The sequence below is a fragment of the Panthera pardus genome, unplaced genomic scaffold, assembly GCF_024362965.1.
Source record: "Panthera pardus isolate Hobbes unplaced genomic scaffold, ASM2436296v1 HiC_scaffold_7, whole genome shotgun sequence".
NCBI lineage: Eukaryota > Metazoa > Chordata > Mammalia > Carnivora > Felidae > Panthera > Panthera pardus.
The window spans coordinates 42,799,979-42,826,535 of NW_026527002.1; the positions used below are offsets into that span (position 1 = coordinate 42,799,979).

Here is a 26,557-nt window from a genome sequence, read left to right on the forward strand (position 1 = left end):
GTATGTCTAGAGCTATCATCCTGGGATTTTTCTTCGTGCCACTTCTGGATTAGTTCCATTCTTTCTCACATCCTGTATATTCTCTTTTTTTATTCATCTCCTTAACCCCTGTGGTACATATTGAAGTGATTTTTCCCCCAGAAGATGCACGTTGACAGTAAACTTTCTGTCTTTTCTGAAAGTGTTATAATTTTGACCTCATGCTTGACTAATATTTTGCTAGGTGTAGAATTCTAGATTTAAAATGTTTTCCTCTTAGCAATTTGAAGGCATTGCTCCTTTGTCTTTTAAAATGTACTTTTTCTGGTAAAAAGTCTGATGCCAAGCTTATTCTCTTTACTTTCTAGGTAAACTGAATTATTCCTTCTGGAAGAGTCTAAGATTTTCTTTTTAACTTCAGTATTCCATATTTTCCCAAATGTGTCTAAGAATTGCTTTTTTATATTCATCCTGATGACCATTTCTAGGTACTTTCAACCTAAGTACTGATACCTCTTCAGGTTTGAAAATTTTTATTCTATTATTTCCTCAGTTATTTTCTATTTTTATTTGTTTCTTTTTTCTACTATTATTTCAGTGGGTTTTAGGATGGGTTATTTCAGATGGGTTTTAGGTTTTTAGGATATATAAGCAATCAGGCTGCTTCCTGAACTGGATGTCTGCATTATAAATTTTTTCAATATTAAATGATATTTTTCCATTTAATAATTTTTGTATCTTATGTAATTTTTGCATCTAATTTTTGTTTAATTATGTTTTGTATTTACAATGCCATTTTACCTTTTTTATACTTTTTCCTGGGATAGCTTGATTCAATGTATTAGTTTATACCTCATTTTCTTTTAGGTTTGTCATTTGCAAACAGCATTGAGTTGGATTTAATGCTCACTACCAGTCCCTTAATACTGTGACTTTCCTCTTCATTAGTTTATAATTTTGATTAGACCTGCAGTCAGAATGTCTTTAAGTAATATTCTTAGGAAGTGTAGATATGTCATAATATTTGCTGAGCACATTCACACCTGAAAATATTGTTCTCATGCCTTGGGACATGCACTATAACTTAACTGGGTGTCAAATTCTTTGGGCACAGATTTTTTTGCCTCTAAAATCTCTTTATAAATTGATGCCTGTTGGGGCACCTGGGTGGCGCAAACAGTTAAGCGTCCAACTCTTGATCTCAACTCAGGTCATGATCTCATGGTTTGTGAGTTCAAGCCCCGTGTCCAGCTCTGTGCTGATGGTGCTGAAACTGCTTAGGATTCTGTCTCTCCTTCTCTCTGCCCTTCCTCTGCCTGTGCGCTCTCTCTCTCTCTCTCTCTCTCTCTCTCCGTCTCTCTCAAAACCAAAACAAAACAAACAGCAAAACTTAAAAAAATTGATACCCATTGGTTCCTGATGTTTAGTATGGGGGAAGTCTGAGACCAGCCTTTTGCTCAGTTCCTCTCTTTCCCTCTGTATTTCCCTTCGTAGCAGTCGTTCTGTGGCCCGGATCCATGTGTTTGTGAGTGATTGTTTTCACATTGAAATTCAGAAGTTTATCTAGATATGATTCTTTCAATAATTTTCACTCAAACCGAACACTGTCTCTTCATTTTATCTCTTCTTCTTACGTTGAGAAGTTTTATTTGATTTTTGTTTTTAATCCTATTTTTTCACTCCAGCATATCTATAGTAGGTTGGATATGTATTCTCTATTCATCCTACTCACCATCTCCTTTCCATAGCTTCTGTTTCTCTGTGTTCTATGAGAACTTTCAACCTTGTTCTCTGTATCTCTGCTGTCCATATAGTCTGTAGGGCCAGCAGTTTCAGCATCGCCAGGAACTTGTTAGAAATGCAGAATTTGGCTCCATTCCAGAACTGCTGAATCAGAATTTCTATTTTAACAAGATTCTTATGTGATCCATGTCCGCTTGAAGTTTGGGCAGCCCTGCTCTATCACAAATTCTGTTTTCTACGATGTCACTCTGTTCTTCATTGTTGTTAATCTGTTTTTAAAATCAATCCTGATTATATTTTGGGTTTCCTTATATTTTCATATTTTAGCCAGTTCTTTTGCGAGTTTGTTCTCTAATTATTGTGCTCTGATCTTGTTTCATAGAGGTAGTGAGCTTTCATATCTCTATGAAGACAAGAAGATATGGTTTTATTTTCAACCTGTTTTAGAAAACCGTTTTTAGAAGTTTCTCTTTCTTTGAGACTTCAGACTATTATCTATTTTCTCTTTGGCTGGCGTTTTTTCCTTTTCTTTCCCCATAAACCCATTGTTGGCCCTTTTTCTACGCTTTCACTCTTGAGAGAGATCTTGTGATATCTAGTCAGGTTTTGTGTTTATTAACCAAGAGAATAGGTGAATTATTTTTCACTCTACTTGCTTGTTCTACTCAGATTTAACCTAAAAATTTAATTTGATGTTTCCTTTTTTATTTTTATGTCTAACGGGCATTTATCTATCATGGATTGGAGTGGAATTAGGATTACAGTTAATATCCTCCTAATAAACTCTTGCGTTTTTTAAAACTATAAGGTTACATACAATTTCCAGTTACTTAAATAGCACACAACACTAAATATTCCTTCACATGTCCTCTAGAATGTGAATTCTCTCTGTTTTTGCTCATATTTACAGAGCTTTTACTAAAAAAACTCAGCTTCCACCTTTATTCATTATCTTGCTAAACTGGGAGAGCTGAGGTCTCTTGGCCAAAGGAGAGTAGGCAGAGCTGACAGGACAAGACAGTTGGTTGGGGTGGGGCTGCACGACTGCACGAGAGTCCCTGTAAAAGTGGATGCTGCTCCCCATCTTTCTGACCACTGCAGCCCCCTAGGTTCTGAAATTTGTTCTGAAATTTGGTGTAGACTCTGGGGGGTGATAAAAATCTTTTCCTACATTCTTTGGGACCATTCTTACTATCTGGTTGTAGGATGAAACACATGATGTATGGTCTAAGAATGTACTTCTTAACCCGCTCCCACTGATGCTGTACTAAATGGAAATTTTATGCTCATAGTAAATGGCTCTTCCTTCTGATCTTTGGCATTCTGTATTTTGCCAGTTGTGTGTGTGTGTGTGTGTGTGTGTGTGTGTGTATGTGTTGCATGTGTTGCATGTGTCATTTTTATCATGAGAAGTAAGGAAAAGCCCTATCATGCACATCTAGCCTGCTACCATGTTAAGATGTTAAACCATTAGCCCAGTTACTGAATTTGATGAGCGAGGCATCTCAGGTGGTTTTTGGTTTTCTATGTAGTTGTTGTTATTGTTGTTGTTGTGATTATTATTATTATTTTGTTTTTCATATTTTGTGTTTATTTTTGTTTTTTAATTCATCCTCAGGGGCTGAATCCTGTCTCACTTAACTCATTTTTTTGTCCTCTCCCAACCTTTTTACTCCAGAAGTCCATTATGAGTCTTCTTACTGCTTCTATGTCCTAGCTTACCATTTGCCCACTTGTACTGATAATGACTTCAGGTACTGTATCACCAATTAGACTGTGAGCCACTTCCTTGAAGGTGGGGTCTCAGTCTTACCTCATTGTATCCCCATATGGTAGATGTTGAATACGTATGTACTGATCAGCTGGTCAGCTTCGTCAGGGGATAAGAATGAGCTCCTACTCCTCCATTCTTCCACCCAAGCTACACCCTGGAAAAGGACAGAGTTTGAACAGTATTTCCTAAGGAGAATTTGGAACCCAGACAGCTCCTGTGGTGACCTCATCCCCTTGCTTCCTAGTCTTTTGCAGGGGGAAATAATGTGCTACCTAGTCGTGTCTCCTGGGACCAAGCCAGCGAGTGTGCTGTTCCAGAGCCCCGCTGGATGGGCTCCTTCACCTTGCTCCATCTCTGTCCTACCTTTAAGCCACCTTCAGGGGCCTCAACTTATTCTCTTATTTCCTTTCCTCCCTTTTGCCCAAACCTCCAGTGAGAGAAGAAGAGATTTTAGTATTAGGAAAATGGGCTGTTGAATTCCAAAGTCAGAAATAGACCACATAAATATGTATGAAGCATTAAAACCCTTCTTTGAAGTGTGATTTCCTGACTAATGGATGCTTCTGGGTTGAATTTTTTTTTTTTTTTTTTTTTTTTTTTTTTTTTTTTTTTTTTTTTTTGCTGCACTCAGTTAAGCCCTGTTCAGACCAACTTGCTTTTTGGGTGAACTTAAGAACATTATGATTAGCGTCCATTTCTGCACTGTGTCTTTCACAGAGTGCTTTTCTGTCCGTTATTTTATTTGATACTTCCAACAATGCTGTGAAGGATGGTGAGAGTTTATTCTCATTCCATTTTGTGAATGAGGAGAACATTTGTACAAAGTCATGTGGTATCTAAGGGCAGCATGCTGATGAGAGGCCATGTCTTCAGCCAGTAAGATGAGAGCACGCTGTTTATCCCTGTTAGTGACAGGAAATGATTGCTAACATTGAGTATTTACAATACACCAGCTGCTGTGTTAGGCACTTTGTATATATTTTGTCATTTAATACTCTTTGGTAACCCTGAAAAGCAGGCCACTACTATTAGCCCCCCATTACACACAAGGAAACTGCAATTTAAAGAGGTTAGGTAGCCCGGTCAAGGTCACACAACTCGTCCTGGTGGAGCTAGAGTTTGAAATCAAGTTTCCTTGATTTCATAATCCAACCTCCTAGCTACTTGACTTCCTCTTCACTTTGTTGGTCAAGCCAGCATCGCTTTTAAAAGCCTGTTTCGTTTCTTAGGATTTCCTGAGTTGTGATTACAAACCCTATTCTCCTCCCTGTGACTCCTACAGGTCTGGGGCTTACTGTCAAGGGCAGGAATGGGAGCTGCATGGAGAAGAAGGGTAGAGCAAGTGAAGGGAACAAACACCTGCTAAGCAACTATCATATGCCCAGTGGCTGTTAGAAATCTGTTTCATAAGAACTCTATAAGTCTGGTATCATCATTCCCATTTAATGGAGGAGGAAACACAGATTCAGAGAATTTGTGCAAACTTGTAAGTAGAAGAGTCAAGACTTTTGCCCAAGTCTACCAGTGATGATATTCTAAGAGTGAATGAGAGATATTTCTCAGAGGCCTAAAGAGAACTTTAACCAACAGAGATGAATTTAGCCCCTGCTGGTCATAAAAGGCATTATAGTTGATATTCTGGAGCTCCATAAAGTACTCTGTGAAGGAACTCATAAGAGAATCCAAAGAGAAGAAAAACTGTGTTTTAGGCTGCATTGCTAGGCTTATATCACAATGCCAGCAGGCCTTTGACTGAAGTACATAGGAACCGTGATTTAACCAGCAAAACACACTGGTAAACATCATAATGACACACACATTTAGGAAAATGATGTTTTTAATTTTAAATGCTGTGCAGCCTTGCCTTATATAGTCAATGCTAGGAAGTTGTGGTATACCAGGAAATGGTTTACATTTTAGGCTTCAGGCAAAAATATGGAACTTGTAATTATGTCAGAGAGAGGCAAAATCTTCTAACAAGAAAAACTAAAGCTATAAAAGTCTCAGTTAGGATATGTGTCAATTAAACTGTTGTGGCTGAGCATTCTGCCTGAAACTTCATAGGGAATAAGCAGCTGCTAGTGACTTTTGAGTAAAACCCTCCCTTCCAAATCTTCAGTTCCCTGTTGCCAAAGTGCAGAAGCTGTGGGTGACAGGTGTTTTCCTGCTTTTTCTAAGGCCTTCCTGGTCTGAGGTGGTTTTGAGCTAGGAAGACTGGCTTGACTGGGTTTTCAGCTCAGGGGAAGACAGCTGCGTGTCTGCCTCTGATACCCACAAGCCCACCTGAAGTCTGTGATGCTGATCAGAAGCCCATAAGCTGCCATGAAGATACAGAGCCTCACACGTGTGACTCGCCACCTCCAGGAGCTGGGCTTTCTGCACCTTGTACGCAGCATCCCTCAGTTTCCTCCCCTACAGCCCTGGACTGACTTCTCCAGTGGGGAGCCCCTTCTGTAGGCTCTATGGGGTGAGCAGGGGAGTGAATGCCTTGCCCCAGGGTACTTGAGTGGAGGGTTAGAAGGATGAGATTGGAGTTTCTTCTTTTCTTTGTCCTTCCTCGCTCTGAGAAAGGTGGCCTAGACCACAGCAGTAGTACAGAGAACTGGCTCTGTGGTCCCTGATCTGGGTGCAAATCATGATTCTGTCCCTCATTTACTATATGACCTTGACCTCGTCATTTATCTTCTCTAAGCCTCTTTTCCATCTATCAGAGTTGTTGTAAGGATTAAATGAGATAATACGATATTAAGTCCTTAGGAATTGATAAAGATTAGATATTATTATAACTGTTAACCTCCATTAATAGCACCAAATCTTGGGGCTAGTCAGGGCTCAGGCTCTTTACTGTTTGTGTGACAATATATTCATAACCAACGTGCTATTCCAGCCCTCTCCTGAATGCGGCAGAGTTAACTGGCTTACTTAGGCCTTGAAACAAATGGAATTTATCAGCTAGCTGCAGACCCTCATGTGCTACTTGTTCTTGATAGCAGGGAAGGTCTGGGCATGCCTGGGAGAAGGGCCTTGTCCAAACTATTTGCTCAATAGCTGGGTTATCACACTATCACGTGCTGGTGTGGCATTATAGGAAGTATATCCTGGATGTTTATTATATGTTATTTTTAGCTGGAGTTTATTTTTCTAGGGAAATAAGAATTTCATGTTTTAGAATTGACAATTATTCTGTACAAGTAGTTTATGTCCACAGAAATTCCAAGTTCTTATCTTTTATGTTTGGTCCCAAGGCTGTGTGTGGGGGGCGGGGGGCCCTGAACATTGGAACCCAAAAAAGCATGGTCTTAGGTGGGTCAGAGCTGGGTTCAAATGTCAGCTCTGGTATGTACCAGCTCTGAGAGCCTTAATTTCCTCATGTGTGAATGCAAATAATACCTATCTAATGGGATTAAAAGAGAAAAAAAAATATTGCAAAATACCTATCTCATTATGCAATGCATATATAGCCTCTAAACAAAAGTTAGTGGTTATTTTGGGCAGATACAAACATCCTGTAAATAAAATCCAGTGGCTTCTACTTTTTATTCTTTAGGACCCTGTGTTTTTTTACAGAAACATCTTAGAAACCACAAAGAAAGGTGATGAGGGACTAAGGAAACAGGACCCAGGATCCTTGTCCCCTTCAAAAGGAGCTCTGCTTTGATCTGTTCTCTACGTAGGTGCTGTGCATAAGTGTTTTTAAAGGAAAAAATGCTTAAAAGGTGATTGAAGTCCAAGTTATCCACTTTTCCTTTATGGATCATCCTTTCAGTATTATATCAATTTATCAGATTGTGTATTTGATATATGTGTAGTTTATTGTACGTTAATTATACCTCAGTAAAGATGCTAAAAATTTTATTGAAAGCAGTTGGACTAACGGTGTGAAGAATCAGAGAATAAGGTGAAAAAATACAGGAGGGTTAGCCATCAGCTTTCAGGCCTATTTGAATGTCCGCTATCTCAACAGCATTGGTGGGATTGTTTTTCTTGTATTCTTTAGGAAATACCCAATTCAGGCAGTCAGTCGGAAGACTGAGAAGAGATCTCTCACAGTGTTGGTAGCCCTAAAATACAGCATGGAACCATACAAATGCCAAGACAAATTGAGAAAGGTTGAGCTTTTTCTATAGAATTAAGTACCTTTGAATTACATGCATGTTCAGCGTGGTTCTAGTTGCTAGAGGCTACTTTTTTTTCCAAGTCCACAATTTGCTATCCCCATTGGGTATGGAATTCAGTAAAACTAGCTTTTGTGCATGCCTTTATTAAAGTCTGTACCTAGATGTGTTTGGAACAAGGGTGAACAATAACTGGAAGCAGATTTACTGCAGTCTGGACTCAGTTGTTAGGCTGGCTTCTTTTTGCTGGTTTTCTGGGTTGATTAGACTTTGCTCACTGATGGGGCTTCAGGGGTCACAGCTGAGGCAGAGCCACCCTGCTCTGGACTTGGACTTAGTACAGACATTCCTGGTGGTCAGGTCATGTATTTTCTACTTTGGAAACAGGCATTGGAACAGGATTGCTGGAACAATTGCATGGGTTCTATGGTGCAGAAACCATAATGACTTCCAACAACATGGGCTAAGGTAATTTGGCTCTCTTTTTGTTCTCATCTCTAAAAGAAAGAACCCACCAAAGTTCAGAGCATCTTAAACATTTTGAAGTTGTGACATTGAGTGTGAATAATTGGTGTCTGTGGGACCCTGAGAGTGAAAGCAGGGCTTACCAGTGTTTCTCATTACTTTACAGAAAAGGACCTGGAAAAAACCCAACATTCATTTTCAACCAGGGAATAGCGAGTACTACAGAGCTGTATAGTCACTTGCATTTAAACACCCTATTTTACAAGTCCATAACTATGTTCCACAAGGCAGCATTAGTACCACGGAGACCATGGAGGAAGAGTTTGAGAGGATGACATGTATAGTTTTCATAACTACTCTTTTTCATTTCACTAAGCGCTTGGTGAAATTAAAATTCCAGCAGTATTATTCAGAGACGGCATGGGATGGTGGGTTCTCATCTCTGGCCCAGCGTTCCTCGAGCACACATAGACCAGGCATTGTACGTAGCACTGAGGCATACTGAAGGCGTAGCCTCTGCCTTCAGTGAGCCCTCAGTCTAGAGACAGAGACCCAGAAATTAACAGGAATTACAATGCAGAATGTTATGTACCGTGGAGAAAGTACCGTGGAGAATGTTATGTACCGTGGAGAATACAGCAGTATGAAGGGTCCCCCAACCCAAACTTTGAGGGTCAGACAGGGCTTTTCAAAAGGTGAGTCAAGTGAAAAACAGGGTTCTACCTCTTACTACCCAATTGACCATGAGCAAATCATGTTCTCTGAGCCTCTGCTTTGGTAGTAATAATATCCCTCAATGGCTGCTTATGAGGATTAAATCAGATGATATCTATCTATCTATCTATCTATCTATCAGATGAGATATACATGTATATATGGAAGCACATAGCACAGTCTCTTGCTAGGGCAAAGGGAGATGTTGGTTTTCTTCCTTTCTCCTTCCCTCCTGCCTCTGTCAAGTGAGGAACGTGACTTCCAGAGCAGGCTATGCAGAGGCAACTTCTGGAGGGTTTTCTGTCACTTGGTATTTATCTTCCTGCTTCCAAATCATTAGAATCTTTTCCCTCTCATGCCGGTCTGGGCTGTGCTCATGCACAATACAAGGTGTTGCATGTCCTGCCTGTGACACTTAATGAGGAGAAGTGGCAAGCCTCTGAGCAAGTGCTGGAGGAGAGAGAAGATGGGGAAGAAACGCAGCACCGTGGGGCTGTATGGGACAGAAGAACAGTGTGGTCTTTGAGTAAGGGAGGGGCAGGCAGCAGCCACCATCTGAGAGATCGTCCTAGTCCTTTCGTGCAGAGAGGAGAGGAAAATCATCTTTTAGTAAGAAATCAAGGTTGCTCTGTATCTATGTGTCTTGCAAGTGGTACAGTGTTCCTACTCTTGGCCACGTCTAGCTACTATAAAAGCAAATCGGGCAACGGCTTTTGGGGGACACTCTGACTGGTCAGCAGGAACTCCCAACGCATGGAGACAGTGCAAAGAACTTCCCAACAATCTCGGCTTATTGTGTTTCCCCCCACCTGCCCCGTGCTTCCTTTTGTTCTTTTTTCTGTGCGCTCTTTCCTTCTGAAGATGACTTTGCTTTTTCCAAGCCCAAATCACCTTCTCATGTTGCAAATCCACCTAACCTTCAGCCTTTTTTTTTCTGCACAGCTGTCACAACAAACTTCCCCTCATCTGCTACTAAATGTATCAGACACTGTGGTGCAGGCTGTGAGTTGCGGACTCATTACCCGGGGGCTTTCCAATAGAATCTGATGTTATCCAAAACTTCTCATCTGTTTCAAAGGGTACAATTTCCTGCATTCTCTGGAGGGAAATCAAACGCACTACATTTAGGAAATAGGCCGATCCTTCACAGATTTAGTAGACCTCTAGGCAATTATGGGGTGATTATTCCAAACTGAGTGTTTCCTCACCTCATTTCCTATAACAATGACTTGGGTGACCTGACTATGGGCTTTTCATCTTTCGAGTGGGAGATTGGGAAGTAAGTCACAAAAATTGAGATAAGCTGTGGTTCCTTTGATTTCTCTCTGTCCTCCTCCTAAGCATCTTCTGCCTCTCCCCAGAGGGAACCGGTTCTCTTCCCCCTACTTCTTTTGCTGTCTCCGTCTGGGATCCAAGAATCTTTTTCTTTAAGTCTGTCTTCATAATCCTTTAAATCATACATTTTATCTCCTGATGAATGTGATTCTCTTTTTAAAAATTGCTTCTTGGATTTTAGAAATTGCCCATTAAGAAAAATCACTCTCAGCTGGTTCCTGTGCTTCTGTATAGCTCTTTTCAACCCGCTCCTCACCTCTGGACTGGGATGTATTTTCCCCCACGGCCTTTGTTCCACACTCCAAGCTCATCTCTCGCTAAGTGTCTCCCTAATTCCTTATTTTTTTTTCTTTAGGTTACCTTTTTAATTTCCTGCTGTCAAACATCTGCTGTATCACCTTGCTTTCCCCACTTCCTAGAAAACTTGTTTTATGAGTGCTCTTTTCCCCAGGATAATGTTGCTTGCTGTGTACTGATGCAGTGCTACAATGGTTTTATTTTGCATTGACTGATTAAGCACTTTGAATAATTGTTTCAGCTCCATTACTGTGAATCTATTTGGCTTAACTCTTTTCTTTTGCCACCTTTGATTAATGTCTGCCCATTGGGACAGAGAGGAATCAGTGCATTAATTTCCCCTCGACACCGTTGAGAAATGCTCTTTTTCCTGTGCAAGAGCCCAAAGCAGCAGATGCGCGCTGCCATGCAGGAGGAGGGAGCTTGTGCTGTTGTAAAGTGAGAATGTGTGTGCTCTCAGCCAGTGTTTGCTGATGGTACTATGTGGCAGCCATCTCATAGCAGAGAGCAAATGTTAGGATTTGGGGAAAGGCAGACCGACGTATCAGATTTTAAAACGGACTGGTGAATCTCTGTTAACAGTGGATAGCTGCATGGTATTTTCTTTTTAAGCTCGTGAAACTTAACAGCTGTTTAGCGAAGTAGTATTTTCATATATGTCCGTTTGACAGGTTTAATAGCAAATTTTGCGGTAAGTGGCTTTCTGAACAGGCCTCCCTGGCTTGGGCTGTAACAAGAACTGCGTTTGCAGCAAGATTCATTGAGGGTCTTTCTGCTTTCGTGTTTATGGGATGGGGGAGTCTGGCTAAAGCAAGGGAAACTGAAAGGTATGTTCCAAAGGAAATTCCTAATATCTCTACCAGAGTGTTCCTTGGAACTTGTTATTAACCAGTTCAGGGAAAGATACATGGGGGAAGCACGCTGTTTAGCAATAAAAACACATTAGTACAGTCAGCTTACTGTAACCCTATATTGGTGAATGGTAATTAAATCTATATATCTCTGGCTTTATAGTTTTCTGCAGCTGACTTTCTGGAAGATTTCTGCACTTTGTCTGATTCAAGGAAGGCCATATTCTCTCCCCTGCCTCTGGAAGAGGCTGCTGTGCCTTGTAATAGCTTTTTAATATCACCAGATCGAAGACAAATGCTTCGCTGGTTTTATTGGCAGAAATAAAACACTTCCTATTACTCTTATGTTGGGGGTCCAAGTCCTAGAAAACTAGAACTTTACGAGGCTACAATCCTATTTCCTTTCATCCCTTTTTTCAGTTCTTCTGGATCGTAGGGCCTCAGAATTACTAATGTCTAGGGTTACCCACTTTGTATTTGGCTCCAAAGGGGTTTAAACTGCATTCGTCATGATTTATCTGTGTTTTTATTGATTACATGTGCTTGTTATGGCTGCTGACTGGGTATGCGCATTTGTGGCTGAGTCGCAGATCTGAGACCCCTGTTCTCAAAAGCATCTACCCTCACGGTCAGCCTGGCATCTTTAGCTAACAAAGGGACCAAGAGCAGTCTTATAGCCTCTTTGAATTTCAGTACAGATTTTGCAAGCCAAGGATACAAAGTTTGTCTGAGGGTTCATGGTTGATTTCATTTATTGGAATGTTAATCATATTGTTTTACTTAAGCAGCATGTAAGGGAGCTTTACATTTATTTCTCTTACTCCCATCATGATGTAGGTCAAAAGTCAGTTACATTTGGCTATATGAACAAAGATGCCTACAAAGAACAGTAGGAATTTAGGCTACGTTGTTTTATACACTCAAGAAACTTGGAAGGAATAAGGAAATCCAGAAAAACGGTTAGTAGAGTGAGCCCAATTAATCTTTTTAGAAGGTAAACTCAAAAACTGCTCACTGATAAACAGTAAAATGTCAGGGACACAAAATGAGTCAGCCTGCTGGCTCACTGCTGATGGGATTAGGAGGGGTAAGAGAGAGAAGGTCGCTTGATATCTGTAGAGTCAGGGCATGAGTGATCCGGTGTGGCCAGTGGGAGGAGAAGGGTCTATTGGTAGACCTTTCCCAGCAGGGTGTCACCCCCACAGCATCTCGGATTCCTTCCCAGAAGGGGACTGCCAGTCAGTGTGCCACTTACCCTGCTCTCATCACCTCACTAACCAGCTGTCTCTGTACTAACTTCCAGAACCAATGGGAAGAAAGGAAATTTCATGTACTGACTTCTTTGCCTGGCTGTCAGGATTTGCCTCTTTCTTCAGTCCTCCTCCCTTGTCTCTAGAATGCCCATGCCTTATTCAGGATGACATGTTCAATGACAGAGACATTGGAAATGAAGCCTCTTTAACCATGTCTCCTAGAAAAATAGTGATGAAGCTATTGGATACAGGGTGAATCCTAGTCTAAGTTGGTAGGAGAGGTGGGCCTGGGACGCTCTGCTCCCTGTCTTAGAGTTGGACCGGTTCTGGTTCACTCCTGTATGGTTTTTCCCAGAAGTACAGATAAGTATTATGATTTAAAAAAAAAAAATGTTTAAAAAGGCGTCAGGTAGGTAGCTTTTTTTTTAAGCTTCTTATTTTGAAATAATTATAGACTTACAGGATGTCACAAAAATAGTACAGAGAGACCCTGTTGTGTCCTTTACCCAGCTTTCTACAATGGTAACATCTATGACTATAGTATATCAAAACCAGGAAATTGCCACTGGTAGAATCTATAAACTTCATTCGCATTTCACCAGTTTTTATTAGGGACTTTCAAAAGATTTCAAACTCTATGGAATTGTTTTTCTAGTGAGTAAAATTGAAGGTGCAGTGGGAGCAAAGGTTCTTCTCTGGTATCTTCCTTTCTTTCTATCTTGCCCTCCTGTCTCCCATCATGTGAAAAGTAGATACTAGAAAACTTGCATCAACAAATACAGTCTGAATGCTTACTCTAAAAAGCAATACGTTAGGTTCCAAGGAGGATACAAATGCTTATAAGGAAAAAATGGTCTTATATCTGGGAGTTATCTGCTTATACAGAAAGGTTCAGCTCAAGACAGTACATATGACTAAGCACATGAAATGTATTCGGCACTTTTCTTTGAATTATAAAGAGAGGAGAGCTATTCTTCAGCCTGGACACTCACTCCTCCCCAACCCATACACCTACTAGGTCTTAGACTTTTCCAAAACTAATTCAGGTATCACCTCCTATATTTCCTACCTATGTTTATGGAGTACTTACTAAATGCTAGATCAATGCTGGATCTTAGAGGCTCAAAGATGTCTTCTATGCAGGCCCTGCCCACATTGAGTCCACAGTTTAGTGGGAGAGATACACATTTTGAATATAAATATTTTGAATGATAATCAGTGCAGCAAAAAGAATGCATCGGAGGACAGGAGGCTGGAGACAGGGAGATAAGTTAGGAGACTGCTATGGTGGTTCAGGTTAAGGTAATATGGCCAGAAGCTAAGCTGCTGAGGAAGACTTAAGGGGAAAGATGGGTTTGGGGGATTTTTAGTAGTTAAATTTGTTAGCACTTAATGATCAAGTGGCTGAAGGGTTTAAAAGAGGGTGAGATGGCCTAAATGGTGCAGACGATGGGTGATATAAATGCCAGGCATCAAGAGTGGGCCTTCAGGGAGAGGAACTGACTTGGGGGAAAAGTCATGAGAAGGGTTTAGATATGTTGAGTTAGAGGTACCTATGGGCATCCAAACTAAGAGAACTTATTAACTTATAGGTGAGTTCTTGCCATGCATAGTAATGAAGCCTTGAAGTGAATGACCTTCCCAGTTAGAATGTGTAGTAGGAGAAAAAGGTCAAGGACAGAGCCCTAGGAAATAAGCTTTACAAGGGAGATGGAGAAAAGAGGCCCTACAAAAAAAAAAGGTTGAGAAGGAGAGCAGAAATACTGGAAGAAGGGTGTTTGGAAAAGGAGAGGCTCCTCATGGTGTTAAATGTTTCAGATGTTACATATGATAGGAAATGAAATGTCTTCATTGGATTTAGGAGCAAGGGCATCCATAATGACCTTTGAGAGTTCAATTTCAGTTGACTAGTAGAAGGAGACAGAGTGGTAGATTCAGTAGTGGTTTTTGTATATGAACCAAGTAAGTGTTTGGTATAAGGTGATTTAGTAAAGTGCTAACATGGACTGTAAAGAAAAGCGCGACTCATATTAAAAATTTAAGAAAATCCACAATAGAATGTTAGAGCTAAAATGCAACCCCTTATTTTACACATAGAGACTTACAATAAATTGTCCAAAGTCATGCATCTAGAGAGGGATAGCCAGGACCAAGTTCCAGGTCTCTTGACTCTCTTTATGAAAGGAACTTACAGATATGCTACAGTTTAAAGGAGCAAATTAATGTCTGATGCAAGAAAGGTAATCATGAAAGTGATGAATCAGAGGCGTATACTTCTGTTGTGAAATAGAACTACTTGTTTGATGAATCTATTCATTTGTTCTATAAATATTTATTGACAGGTATTTTGCTATTTGCTTAGTATATGAAATAAATAAAACACATTCCTTGCAGAGAACATGCTTGGTGAATTTTATAAAAGTAAAATATTATCGCTATTAGGTGATGTATAGTCCAGCGGGGTGACAGACACAAAAGCACACTGCATACAGTGCATTGTTGAAAAGGCAGCAAATAATCCTGCCTGGGAGCTGGAGACCGAGGAGCCAGACCTTGCATTATGACTGCAACTTCTCCAAGTGGAGAAAGCGTGAAAGGGCATTTTAGCAGAGGAAACAGCATGAGCAAAGTCAGAGAGGTATAAAGACTGTTCTGTGATTTCCAAGACTGGTACACAGCCTGTTGGGGCTTTGATATCGGGGTGAGGGAACAGCAGGGAGTGATCATGAAGACTCCCATACCCATAACACTGAACAATGAACAGTGGGGAAACAGATGTTACAAGCCAAGGAGTCATTCGATTTGGGTTTAAAATAACTCTAGTGGCAGCAAGGAACATAGGTTGGGAAGGGACCTGACTTTAAGGCAGGGATATGAGTGAGGAAGTGTTTCAAATGAAGGATAATGAGGTTCTGAGCTAGGTGATGATAAGTTGGAGAGGAGGGAAATTAGTCAAGAAAGAATTTGAAGGTGGAATTGCAGGCAGGACTTGCCAACTGTTCACCTGTTCTCCCTGAGAGAGAGGCAAGAATCCAATAGCACACTGCAGTTTCTAACTTACTGACTAGGGCAGGGAACAAAGGAAGATGAGGTTTGGAAGGGAAGATTCTGAGTGTGATGTTGGCTATTGAGAACCTAGATGCATACGAGAAGTCTAGGCAGACCATATGCCAGATCTTGGACCTTGCTTCTGGTATTAATATAAATAATATATTCAATTATGGATCCCCCAGAAGCCCCTAAAGTAGTATAGCAGTTGGAGATGTCTTCACAACTGCAATGAACAGAGAATCCAACTCACAGCGGCTAAAACAAATGGAGTTTCTTTTTCTCACCTAACAAACAAGTTGGTGGTGCTGGTGTTGGCTCAGCTGCTCAGTGATGTCAGGACCAGTTCTCTTGGATTTGCCCTCATGGTTACAAAGTAGGAAATGCAGCCCTAGAATTGTGGCCACTTTCTTGTCAGCTGCTTCTGTTTGGGTCTCTTTGAGTAGAACTGGGTCACGGGGCCTCCTCTGGCTGGAAGGTAGGCTGGAAGAGTGAGGAATAGAATTGTCAAGTTCACTTAAATTACAAGTTCATCATCCTATTAGATGCAATGCCCCCTTTTCAAAAATACTGCTTTAGGGTACATGCTTTATTATTCTGAAGAAGCATCATAGATAATCTGCTTATGCATATTTTCAATTAAATCAGTATGCTATCCTAACTGTAATGTAAAGGAGAAATTAAAGGAAAGTAATTTATAATAAAGTACTTCAAAATACATACGCAGGCATGACCCCACTAAATGACATAATGAAGTAGTCCAGTGCTTACATAGTGAATGTGACAGCAGCAGATGTAGATGGCCCAGGGGTGTGGTGGTGGTGATTCCAATACCAGAAGCAGTGTAGTCATTGGTGTTTTGCTGAAGTGAACAGCCCACAGTAAAGTTCTGAACCAAAGACAGCATAGTCCTCCCTTGATATACATGGTAATTGCTTCTTTTTTTTTTAACTTTTTAAGTTTATTTCTTTATTTTGAGACAGAGAGAGAGAGAGAGAGAGAGAGAGAGCATGAGTGAGGTAGAAGCAGAGAGAGAGGGAGAGAGAATTCCAAGCTCCATGCTGACATAGTGCAGAGCTTGACGTGGCTCTTGAACTCACAAACTGTGAGATCATGACTTGAGCTGAAATCAAGAGTTGGATGCATAACCAAAGGAGCCACCCAGTTGCCCCTGATAATTACTTCTTGAAAAAGTTCACTTGCATTAAAGCTGTACAAAAACTATTTTTATATATACAATAAAGTTAGGTTTAAGGTTCAGATAATAGGTTTTTCATGTTAAAAAATCTGTGTAGAATGTTGGAGAGTTCTTAGTATACATGACTGTACCCCACATCACAGTATGTCTACTATCCCTGGCCCCTGCCAAGTAATTACTAGTAGGATCCCTATACTCTCATGACAGCCAGACATGCTCCTCCTCCTACACGTATTTAAAATGACTCCTAGGGGTAGTATCATCCATATTGAAAACAACTGCTTAGATTAATGGGGCTGGACTCTTTGCATTCTGAACAAAATTGACGTTAGGTTGGCAAGAAAAAAGGGGAATGGCTATTGAATAGGTAATTAATAGTGCCTGCTAATAGTAGGAACTTAATTTTTGTGTCTTCTCCAAATTTTTGCACAATTGCTGACATGTTGTAGGTTCTCAGTAAGCTTTCTTGAATGGTTGAATGAACAATTGGAATATAAGCTATGGAAAAATGGAGGCCCAGCATTATTTGAATTGTGAATTAAATAAAGGAAAGGATGATCTTCCTTAAGATGGCTAAAGGGCTAATCATCATAAATCTAGGCGTGTTAGTAGGAGGAAGTGAGCTTTGACGTGCAAATGTCTGTGCCAGGATTTAAAATTTCTGGTCTTTATGTCTGCTACATGCTTTAGAATGAAGACTAAGAGTTAAATTTGTATCAGTGAACCCTGTTCTTCAATGGAAAATTTAGGGGAAATATTTAAGTTTTCATGTAAGTAGTATATTCAGTCTTTAGAAGAAAAAGTGATACAGTTAAAAATCAGTGAGAGTTTCAGTCCCTAAATCTTACTCTTCTTTCATTGCACTTTCTTTTCATTGTGTTCCTTTCCGCTTCACTTAATCTATTCATTCTGCCATTTCTATCATAGCCTGAGACATTTTTAAACAATAATATTCTAGGAAAAATATTTAGAAATCGAAGCAAAGGATTTTGTTTTGTTTCCCCAAAATATAAACCTATTATTAGAGAGAAAATAATTCACAGTAGGAGTAAAGTTGGTTTTGCTTTAGTTTGCTTCCAGATTTAAGTAGAAAAGAATGAAAATGACATTATAAAGAATTTTATCTCTTTTTATGAAAAAGATAATCTGTAACTATGGATCATGAAGACAATATATGAAAAGCAAGTCATTTTCAAATAGTGCTCCCAATTTCCTTTGAATATATAACTTTCTGAATTCAAAGTCATGATACAGCATGGGTTTAAAAATAGTTGTTTAAGATTTTGAAGGGTATAATATTTAATATTTTTACAGTTTGAATTCAAGTAAAGGAACAATAACGTCAGCCTTTTGTATATAAAAATAAACAGTATTGTTAGAAAACATGCAGTTCAAGTTTAGACATTTCAAATGTCCTGTAATTGTTCAAGAGTGCAGGAGATTTTTTTTTGTCAGATTACTGGTATTTAGGAATTTTATTTTTTTCTAAAACAATTTTTTTTTTAGCATTTATTTAGTTTTGAGAGACAGAGAGAGACAGAGTGCGAGAGGAGGAAGGGCAGAGAGAGAGGGAGACACAGAATCTGAAGCAGGTTCCCGGCTCTGAGCTATCAGCACTGAGCCCCACATGGGGCTCAAAACCATGAACCATGAGATCATGACCCTAGCCAAAGTTGGATACTTAACCCACTGAGCCACCCAGGTGCCCCTGGAATTTTAAACGGAAGAAAATCTTGAGTGCTTTTGTAAACAAATTGCTTGACTAATGCATCTCTTGTAAGCATGAGTTAGTTTTCCCTCAGTGAAAATTCTAAGGAATAACCAGAAGATAATAGGTAGTGGCTTATTTGAGGATTTTGAGGAACCTCAAATGCTCTCCTTGCCCTGATGTGGAATCTGGGTTCACCCAGATTGCTGAGGAGACAGGAGGTTGTGAAGATAAGAAAGAAACTTCCCTTCCTTTTTTTCTCCTTCCTCCTTCCCTCCCTTCCTCCCTCCTTTCCTTGCTTCTTTCCTTTTCCTGACTGCATGAGGAATGGGAAAAGTTCTTCATGTCCCCTGTTACAGTACCCTGGGGCATTTTGCTCCATGTGTGTTGGAGCTTCACCAGTAGACCTTCTCAGTCAGACCCTGAGGAATAATTCCTTCCTATCACTGCTGTATCTTCCACCGTTTCCCCCCTTTTGTCCAAAGCCCTTTCTATGTCTTTTCTTGGGTTGTTCTTCAGTGCCACTCCCAACTTCTTCACTGCGCATCAGTACCCTTTAAGCCTCAGGTCAAGCATTGTCCTCTTAATCCCCTCCTCCCCTCTGTTCTCACAGCACCTTGTCACTACCCCAGTTACAGTAGTTTGTACATTTTGTCTTCCTCTTTATACTTGGAAGCTCTTTGAGGATGTGGATATTCTCACACATTTGCATCTCCATGCTTAGTAGGTGATCAATAAAGTTTTGTTAAATGAATGGAGAGATGAAGTTATGACCCCAAACAGAATATGGTTTGCAATTAATAAAGAGGCAATGTTTGAGATGAGTAGTACTACTTGTATTTGTTGATCACCATAGAATTATTTTCTCCCTTTGCAGACTATAAAAGAATACTACGGTAGCTTGCTTAATTTTATTTCACTGAAATGACTGTGTAGGGATATTTGTAGTTCTGAACTAGGGCAGACTAATAGCCTTTCAGATCAACAAGATACTCCTAGTGATACCACAGGGTTCACTTGGGTCAGTGACGAACCAATGCTTTGTGGTAGATTAAAATGACGTCCAGTGATGGTATTCACGATTTTATCAAATTCTCTTTTGTTGGAAGAAACTATTCATAAGTTTATCACTCATTGTGAAAAATTGTATATTTTGATTTTCCTCAAATTGCCTGTGAGCTACTCGGACCATCCTCTGGTACTAATATAAGATTTGGTGAGTAGGTCTATATATTTGTGTTATCAAAGTCCTTCTTGATTTCATACACCAAAATATTTCTACTTTTGGCCTATGTCTTTTCAGACTGAGGAGGGCTGATGAGAGAGAGAGAGAGAGAGAGAGAGAGAGAGAGAGAGAGCGCCCACAGGTGGGGGAGGAGCAGAGACAGAGGGAGACACAGAATCCGAAGTAGTCTCCAAGCTCCAAGCTGTCAGCACAGAGCCCGATGTGGGGCTCGAACTCACGAACCGTGAGATCGTGTGTGACCTGAGCCGAAGTTGGAATCTTAACCAACTGAGCCACCCAGGCGCTCCTACATTGATCATTTTCATTTGAACTGACTCTAGGTCCGGAATAAATTTTTTGATGTGTGGTGATCACATATCAATTAATGTGTGAATTAGGAGAGCATTTCCTCAAGGTGTTCTTGATCATTGGCCTTTATATAGCCTCTGTGTTTCACTATTTTAATTTGTATTTTGAATCTGTATTTCTTGCTAGGAATGTACAAATTATGTATTGGATTCCATTATTTGTTTTTAAAGTTTTATTTATTAATTTGAGAGAGAGTGTGCAAGCAGGGGTGGGGCAGAGTGTGCAAGAGGTGTGCAAGCAGGGGTGGGGCAGAGAGAGATTCCTGAGCAGGCTTTATGCTGACAGCTTAGGTTCCCCCAACAAAACAGAAAATTTGATAAAATCATGAATGTACAGTCACTGGAAGCTCCAACGTGGGGGTCAATCCTGTGAGCCATGAGCTCATGACCTAATCTGAAATCAAAAGTCAGATGCTTAACTGACTGAGCCACCTACGCACCCCTGCATGATTTGTTTTTAAATTACATATTATTTACAGTGTTTTTCTTGCATGGAATGTGATATAGTGATATCTTTTTCTATTTTTGTTACCTCTCCAACTATATACTGTTAGTAATAATTATTATTTTCTACTATTTATTAACAAAAACATATCTCAGTTGGGCTAATGTGCCTTCCTAAAAACAACAATAATAAAAGATTCTTGCAGTGCTCTGTTGGAGAGGTATATAATTATGTTCTTTAGCCAAGAATTACATCAGTAATTTTCAGATTATGTTCCAAGGAAAATCAGGTTTAGGATCAACTAATATCTATTTAGTGTTTACTTATGTCAAGTGTTCTTAGGTGATTTCTCATGTAGTTTGTTGTTTTGTGCCTTCAATCTTGTAAATTTTCTAAAGTACTAATATTACAGTCAAGGAACAAACTGATCCATTGAAAGTAACAAATAATCGTCTTTTAAATTAAATTACTTTTAAAAATAAGCATTTATTACATTTGTAGGATTTAAAGACAAAGTATAGTTAAGATATTACGAACAATACTCAAAGATACTAGTTTCTGTTTTAAAGTAATTACATCATGTTTTCATGTCAAAATTAATTTAAATAATCATATTAGAGAGCAGTTAAGTCTTATTATCAAAATGGCATGTTTTCTATTAATTCAATTGACGTATATGCAAAAAATGTAAAAATAAAAGATTCAGGCACTTATTTTATGAACATATCTTCTGAACAGAATGTGACTGAGGGATGATGTCCCAGTGGTCCCTCCAGGAGGGTTCCCTTCTCTTCCTGTGGAGCCTTTCCTTGAGTCTCTCTTGAGTTGTCATGTCTTCTCCATGGCTTTTCATGATTTCTCTTGTTCTTCTCTATGTTCTAGTGCTATGGTGTTGAGACTATTTGAGTACATATGTTATATTAGAGTTATTTGCTTCTCAGACTGCACTTGAGTGTCCATTGAATTTCTATGATATGTAAATGCATACAGCTTCCTGTAAGAAAACAATTTTTAATCCTCTGGCAAGTCTGTACTAGTTGGTCCAGTTACCTGGTTGATTGTACTTGTTGGTTTATCTGCTATCTGGGAATCACAGCACAGGCCGTTTCTACAAAACAAGTGTATGGACTAGGGATTCCTAAGCTCTCCTGTATCTCCACAAAATTGCCATTATATGATTCTAATCCATTACTAGAATGTATGTATTCTGAAATAGTTAATGTCTATGGGATGCTTAGAGAATTTTTAATGAGAAGTAGATACTTATGGTTAGTGTTAATTGATAAATATGTTATTAGCCTTTCCTTTTTTTTTTGCACCAACAACACATTGAAAGAATGTACTTCAAGAATAAGTTGCAATCTGGTGAAATATTTTCATGGTTTAATAAAATTTAGCTTTTAAAAACAAGCATCAGTAATAGTGACTATAGAAACCAAGAACCTATGCATATAAATAGTTCTAATAAAAAGGAAAGCAACGGCAATGTATAGTTTTCATAATTTTTCAAAACATTTTAAATATGATCACAAGTTTTTATTCCCTCAGCTTCTTTGTATAGGAGGAAAGACAAGACTCTAAGACCTGGAGAGATTAAGGGTTCCTTCATTCCCTAAATGAAAATGTACTGTACCCTATGCTTGCATAGGGGTACAATGATTGAAGGTACAGTGATGAATAATTTACCCTACTTGACTTTGAGAGTAGGAGAGGCAAATTTATAAACAAATATATTAGTTGGTAATATTGTTAATTAGGGAAGAAGCATGAAAAATGGCGCAATTAACTCTGCAGTGGTGTTTGGTGAGACTCTGCACAAGAGGTGATTTTTAAAACATTTTCATTAAAGAATGAGTCTCTGGAGACCTTTACCAGGAGCAGAGGAGTAGGGTGAGGAGAAGGGCCTTGGGGTCAAAAAGAAGGAAAATATGCAGAGATCTAGAGTAATGAAGGGGCCTGGGTGTTGCAAGAACAGTGTCAAGTTCAATGCAGCTAGAGCATTACTGTCCCATATAAATATAAGTATGTAAGTTAAACATTTCTAATTTCATATTAAAACATAAAAGAAACAGGTGAATAATATTTTATTTAACCTAATAATTATGTTGTTTTTCATACTTAAATATGAAGTATTTGGTTTTAAAGATTAAATCAGGTATATATTTTACCTTAAAAAACATCTCAATTTGGACTAGTCCCCCATTTCAAATGCTCAGTATATCTAGAAGCTTCCCTAAGATGTGTGTGTGTGTGCGTGTGTTTGATAGAGAGAGAGAGAAAGAAAGAGGAAAAAAGGAAGAAGGAAAGAGAGGAAGAGAGAATGAGAAAAAGAAGGAAGACATTTGTGTGCTCCAGAGGGGGAAGTAGAGAGATGAGTTTGAAGTGGTTGTTGGAGCCTTATTTTGAAAGGCCTTGTATGCTGGCTGAATTTGAAATTTACCCCTATAATATAGTAGTTCATGACTGCAATTCTCAAATTATCTCTGGTGAAAGACCAGTTTTTAAAATGTCAAATTTATTAGACTTTTGCAAAATACAATAGCAGTGAATTTGAAAAATGAAATAGAAGAGACACACAAAGAGAAGCACCACTTTTTAATCATAGGTTAGACAAAGGTACAATTACTCAGTCAATTGTATATAAAGATGTCTAAATCAGTGCTATCCAATAGAACCTTTTATGATGATGGAAATATTTTATCTGTGTTGCCCAATATGGTAGCTGCTAGCCACATGTGGCTATTGAGCATATGAAATGCAGCTAGTATGACTGAAAAGCTAAATATTTTATTTCATTTAAATCAGTTTAAATTGAAATAATCACATGAGGCTATTGGTTACTTTGCTGCACAGCACGGGATGTGTTTGCTCTTAACCTCTGTATTTATTGTAGATTAGTGAAAAACAGCTGTGGACTGGCATTGGCCCTCAAACCATACTTTCAGGCATTTAGAGCATGGACTCTAGAGTGAGAAAGCCTTTGTGTGTCTATGGCAAGTCACTTAATCTCTTACTACCCCAGGATCCTCTTTTATAAAATGAAAGTAATTTTAAGAAATTATCTCATAGAGGGGCACCTGGCTTGTTCTGTCAGAAGAGCGCGTGACTCTTGATCGTGGGGTCGTGAATTCAAGCCCCATGTTGTAGAGATTTTTTAAGTAAATAAATATTTCAAAAAAGAAACAATCTCATAGAGTTGTTGTGATGGGGTTAGAGAAAGCACCAGGAAAAGATAATATCTGCAGCGGCCTTGATGGACGAGTTCAATAGGCAGATAGGAGAGAGCATATTAGGTACAGGGAACTCTAAAACCCATTTGGATCATACTCTATTAAGAGGGAGGAGCAGCAGACAGTAGTTTCTGAGCCCTATGACTGCTACACACTGGTAACACTGCTTCTTCCTCTCTTTCCTAGTTGTTTTATTTTAACCTCTTAGCATATTTTAAAAAATGTTTATTTATTTATTTTGAGAGATCACATGAGCAGGTTGGGGAGGGCTGCGGGGAGGGGAGGAGCACAGAGAGAGGAGAGTGAGGATCCCAAGCAGATTTCACCGTGTCAGCACAGAGCCCAGAGCCCCTTGTAGAGATTGAACTCACGAACCCTGAGATCATGACCTGAGACAAAATCAAGAGTTAGACACTGAATCAACTGAGCCACCCAGGCACCCCAACCTTTTAGCATATTTTAAACTGGATTACTAGGTAACATGTGATTCTGTTGTTTTAATAAATACTGCATATTAAGCCAATCATTGTCTCTGTACTTTTTCATTCCTGAGACTTATGGTGCCTGCATTTGATGATGGAAGTTGGGCAGTGGTTGAGAAGAGAAGGGGACTCCTGTTTGAAAAGTAGTCCCTGGGGGACACCTGGTTAAGCTTCCCACTCTTGATTTTGGTTTAAGTCATAATTTTATGGTTCGGTTAGTGAGTTCGAGCCCCACTTCGGGCTCTGTGCTGACAGTGCAGAGCCTGCTTGGGATTCTCTCTCTCCTTCTCTCTCTGCCCCTTCCCAGCTCATGCTCTCTCCCTCTCTCTCTCCCTCTCTCTCTCAAAATAAATAAATAAAGCTTAAAAAAATCTATTATAAAGAAAAGAAAAGCAATTCCTGGGTTATGAGCAGATAGCTGTGAGATTCTTTCCCCCTAAAACATTTTTTTCTTTTTTTTTTTTTTTTACTTACTTAGATTATTTTAAGAAGAAAACCATCTGGAAAAATCAATGAAGTTCCTTCTCCTCACATTTGTTGGTGTTGTTCACCTTTTATCCCTAAGCTCTGGGAAAACGATATATAAGAATGACATCTCTCAGAGGACTTTTCAAGAAATAAAAGAAGAAATAGCCAGCTATGGAGATGTTGCTAAAGCAATCATCAACCTTGCTGTTTATGGTAAAGCCCAGAACAGATCCTATGAGCGACTGGCACTTCTGGTGGATACTGTTGGACCCAGACCAAGTGGCTCCAAGAGCTTAGAAAAAGCCATCCAAATCATGTATCAGAACCTGCAGGAAGATGGGCTGGAGAATGTCCACTTGGAGCCGGTCAAAATACCCCACTGGGAGAGGGGGGAAGAATCTGCTGTGATGCTGGAGCCAAGGATTCACAAGATGGCTATTTTGGGTCTTGGAAGCAGCATTGGGACTCCCCCAGAAGGTATTCTTTGTCTTTTCAAGTCAATCTGCTGTGTACTTTATAAAACTAACGTCATGTGATTTAGTTGATTATAGTATGCATGATTCGTATTACAATTTAGATGGTAAGAAGGAAGATAAAAATCATTTCTCATTCCACTGGCTTAATGAATTCTCTGCTCTTTACTTGTTGTTCTTCCTTCTTCCTTTCTTCCCTTTCTTCTATTTCTTTCTGAAAGAAAGCTGACTGTGTAGGGTTGCCTTTTAAATTAAGATCTACAACTATTGGTCCACGATATCTATCAGCCCTATCGCTTAAAAACTTATAGCTAGTACAATATTAGTTTCATTCTCCAGAGCATGGAGATAAGTGTGCATAGGATAGAAAAACTATAATTTCCTCCAAGAAACCTCAATGTGCAGAAATTTTTAGAATTAACGAATTAGGGGGGCTTCTGGGTGGCTCAAGCAGTTAAGCATCTGACTTCAGCTCAGGTCATGATCTCACAGTTTGTGAGTTCACGCCCCACATTGGGCTCTGCCCTGGTGATGTGGAACCTCCTTGGGATTCTCTCTCTCACCCTCTCTCTGTGCCCCTTCCCCACTTACGTTCTCTCTCTCTTAAGATAAATAAAGTTAAAAATGTTTTTAAAAATTAAAAAAGTGGTGTGCCTGGGTGGCTCAGTCTGTTGAGCATCTGACTTTGGCTCAGGTCATGATCTCATAGTTTGTGGGGTGGGGCCCTGTGTCGGGCTCTGTCCTGCCAGCTCAGAGCCTGGACCCTGCTTCAGATTCTGTGTGTGTGTCTCTCTCTGCCCCTCCCCTGCTCATGTTCTGTTTCTCAAAGATAAAACATTTAAAAAAAAGTTTAAAAATTAAAAAATAAAAAAAAAGAATTAATGAGATAGGGAACAGATTTTTACATATGGAATTGATTTAAGTTAATTATTTTTACAGAACCTGAGGACTCTAATGGAAGGAATTATCCAGGGGAAGTTCTGCCTTTACTTATCAGCGCCCTAGCTCAGCTCCAACAGACAGTATAAGTGACTAGATCAGGGATATATAACCAGTCACCAGTGAGCTGTCAGTCAGTCTTGGACCAATCGTGGACTGTTTTCCTGTGGACTGCTCATGGACTATTCATGTATTCTTGAACTATTTAACTATGGCAGAGGAACTATTTTATAGAAACTAGTTAACATTCTCTAAAAAGTTTATAGAAAGTTTTGACTTTCTCTAATGCCAAAAGAAAGATCCTGTATAGAAGTAGATGGTCAGGTTAAAAAACAAACAAACAAACAAACATCTTTTCTGAGGTATAATTCACATACAAAATATTCACCCATTTAAAATCTACAATTCAGTGGTTTTTAGTATATTCACAGAATTGTGCAACTACTG

The 26,557-nt window shown here is 39.4% G+C and overlaps 1 protein-coding gene across 6 annotated transcripts in view; it reads left to right on the top strand.

Annotated features, from left to right (window-relative positions):
* The window catches only part of CPQ (carboxypeptidase Q), a 545,816-nt gene that overhangs the window by 80,243 nt on the left and 439,016 nt on the right, over nt 1–26,557 (top strand). For all 6 annotated transcript variants that reach the window (XM_053896083.1, XM_053896085.1, XM_053896084.1 and 3 more), the window contains exon 2: nt 24,709–25,175. In XM_053896083.1, the coding sequence (XP_053752058.1) occupies nt 24,743–25,175 (433 nt within the window). In that variant the 5' untranslated portion in view covers nt 24,709–24,742. The remainder of the gene's footprint in view (nt 1–24,708; nt 25,176–26,557) is intronic.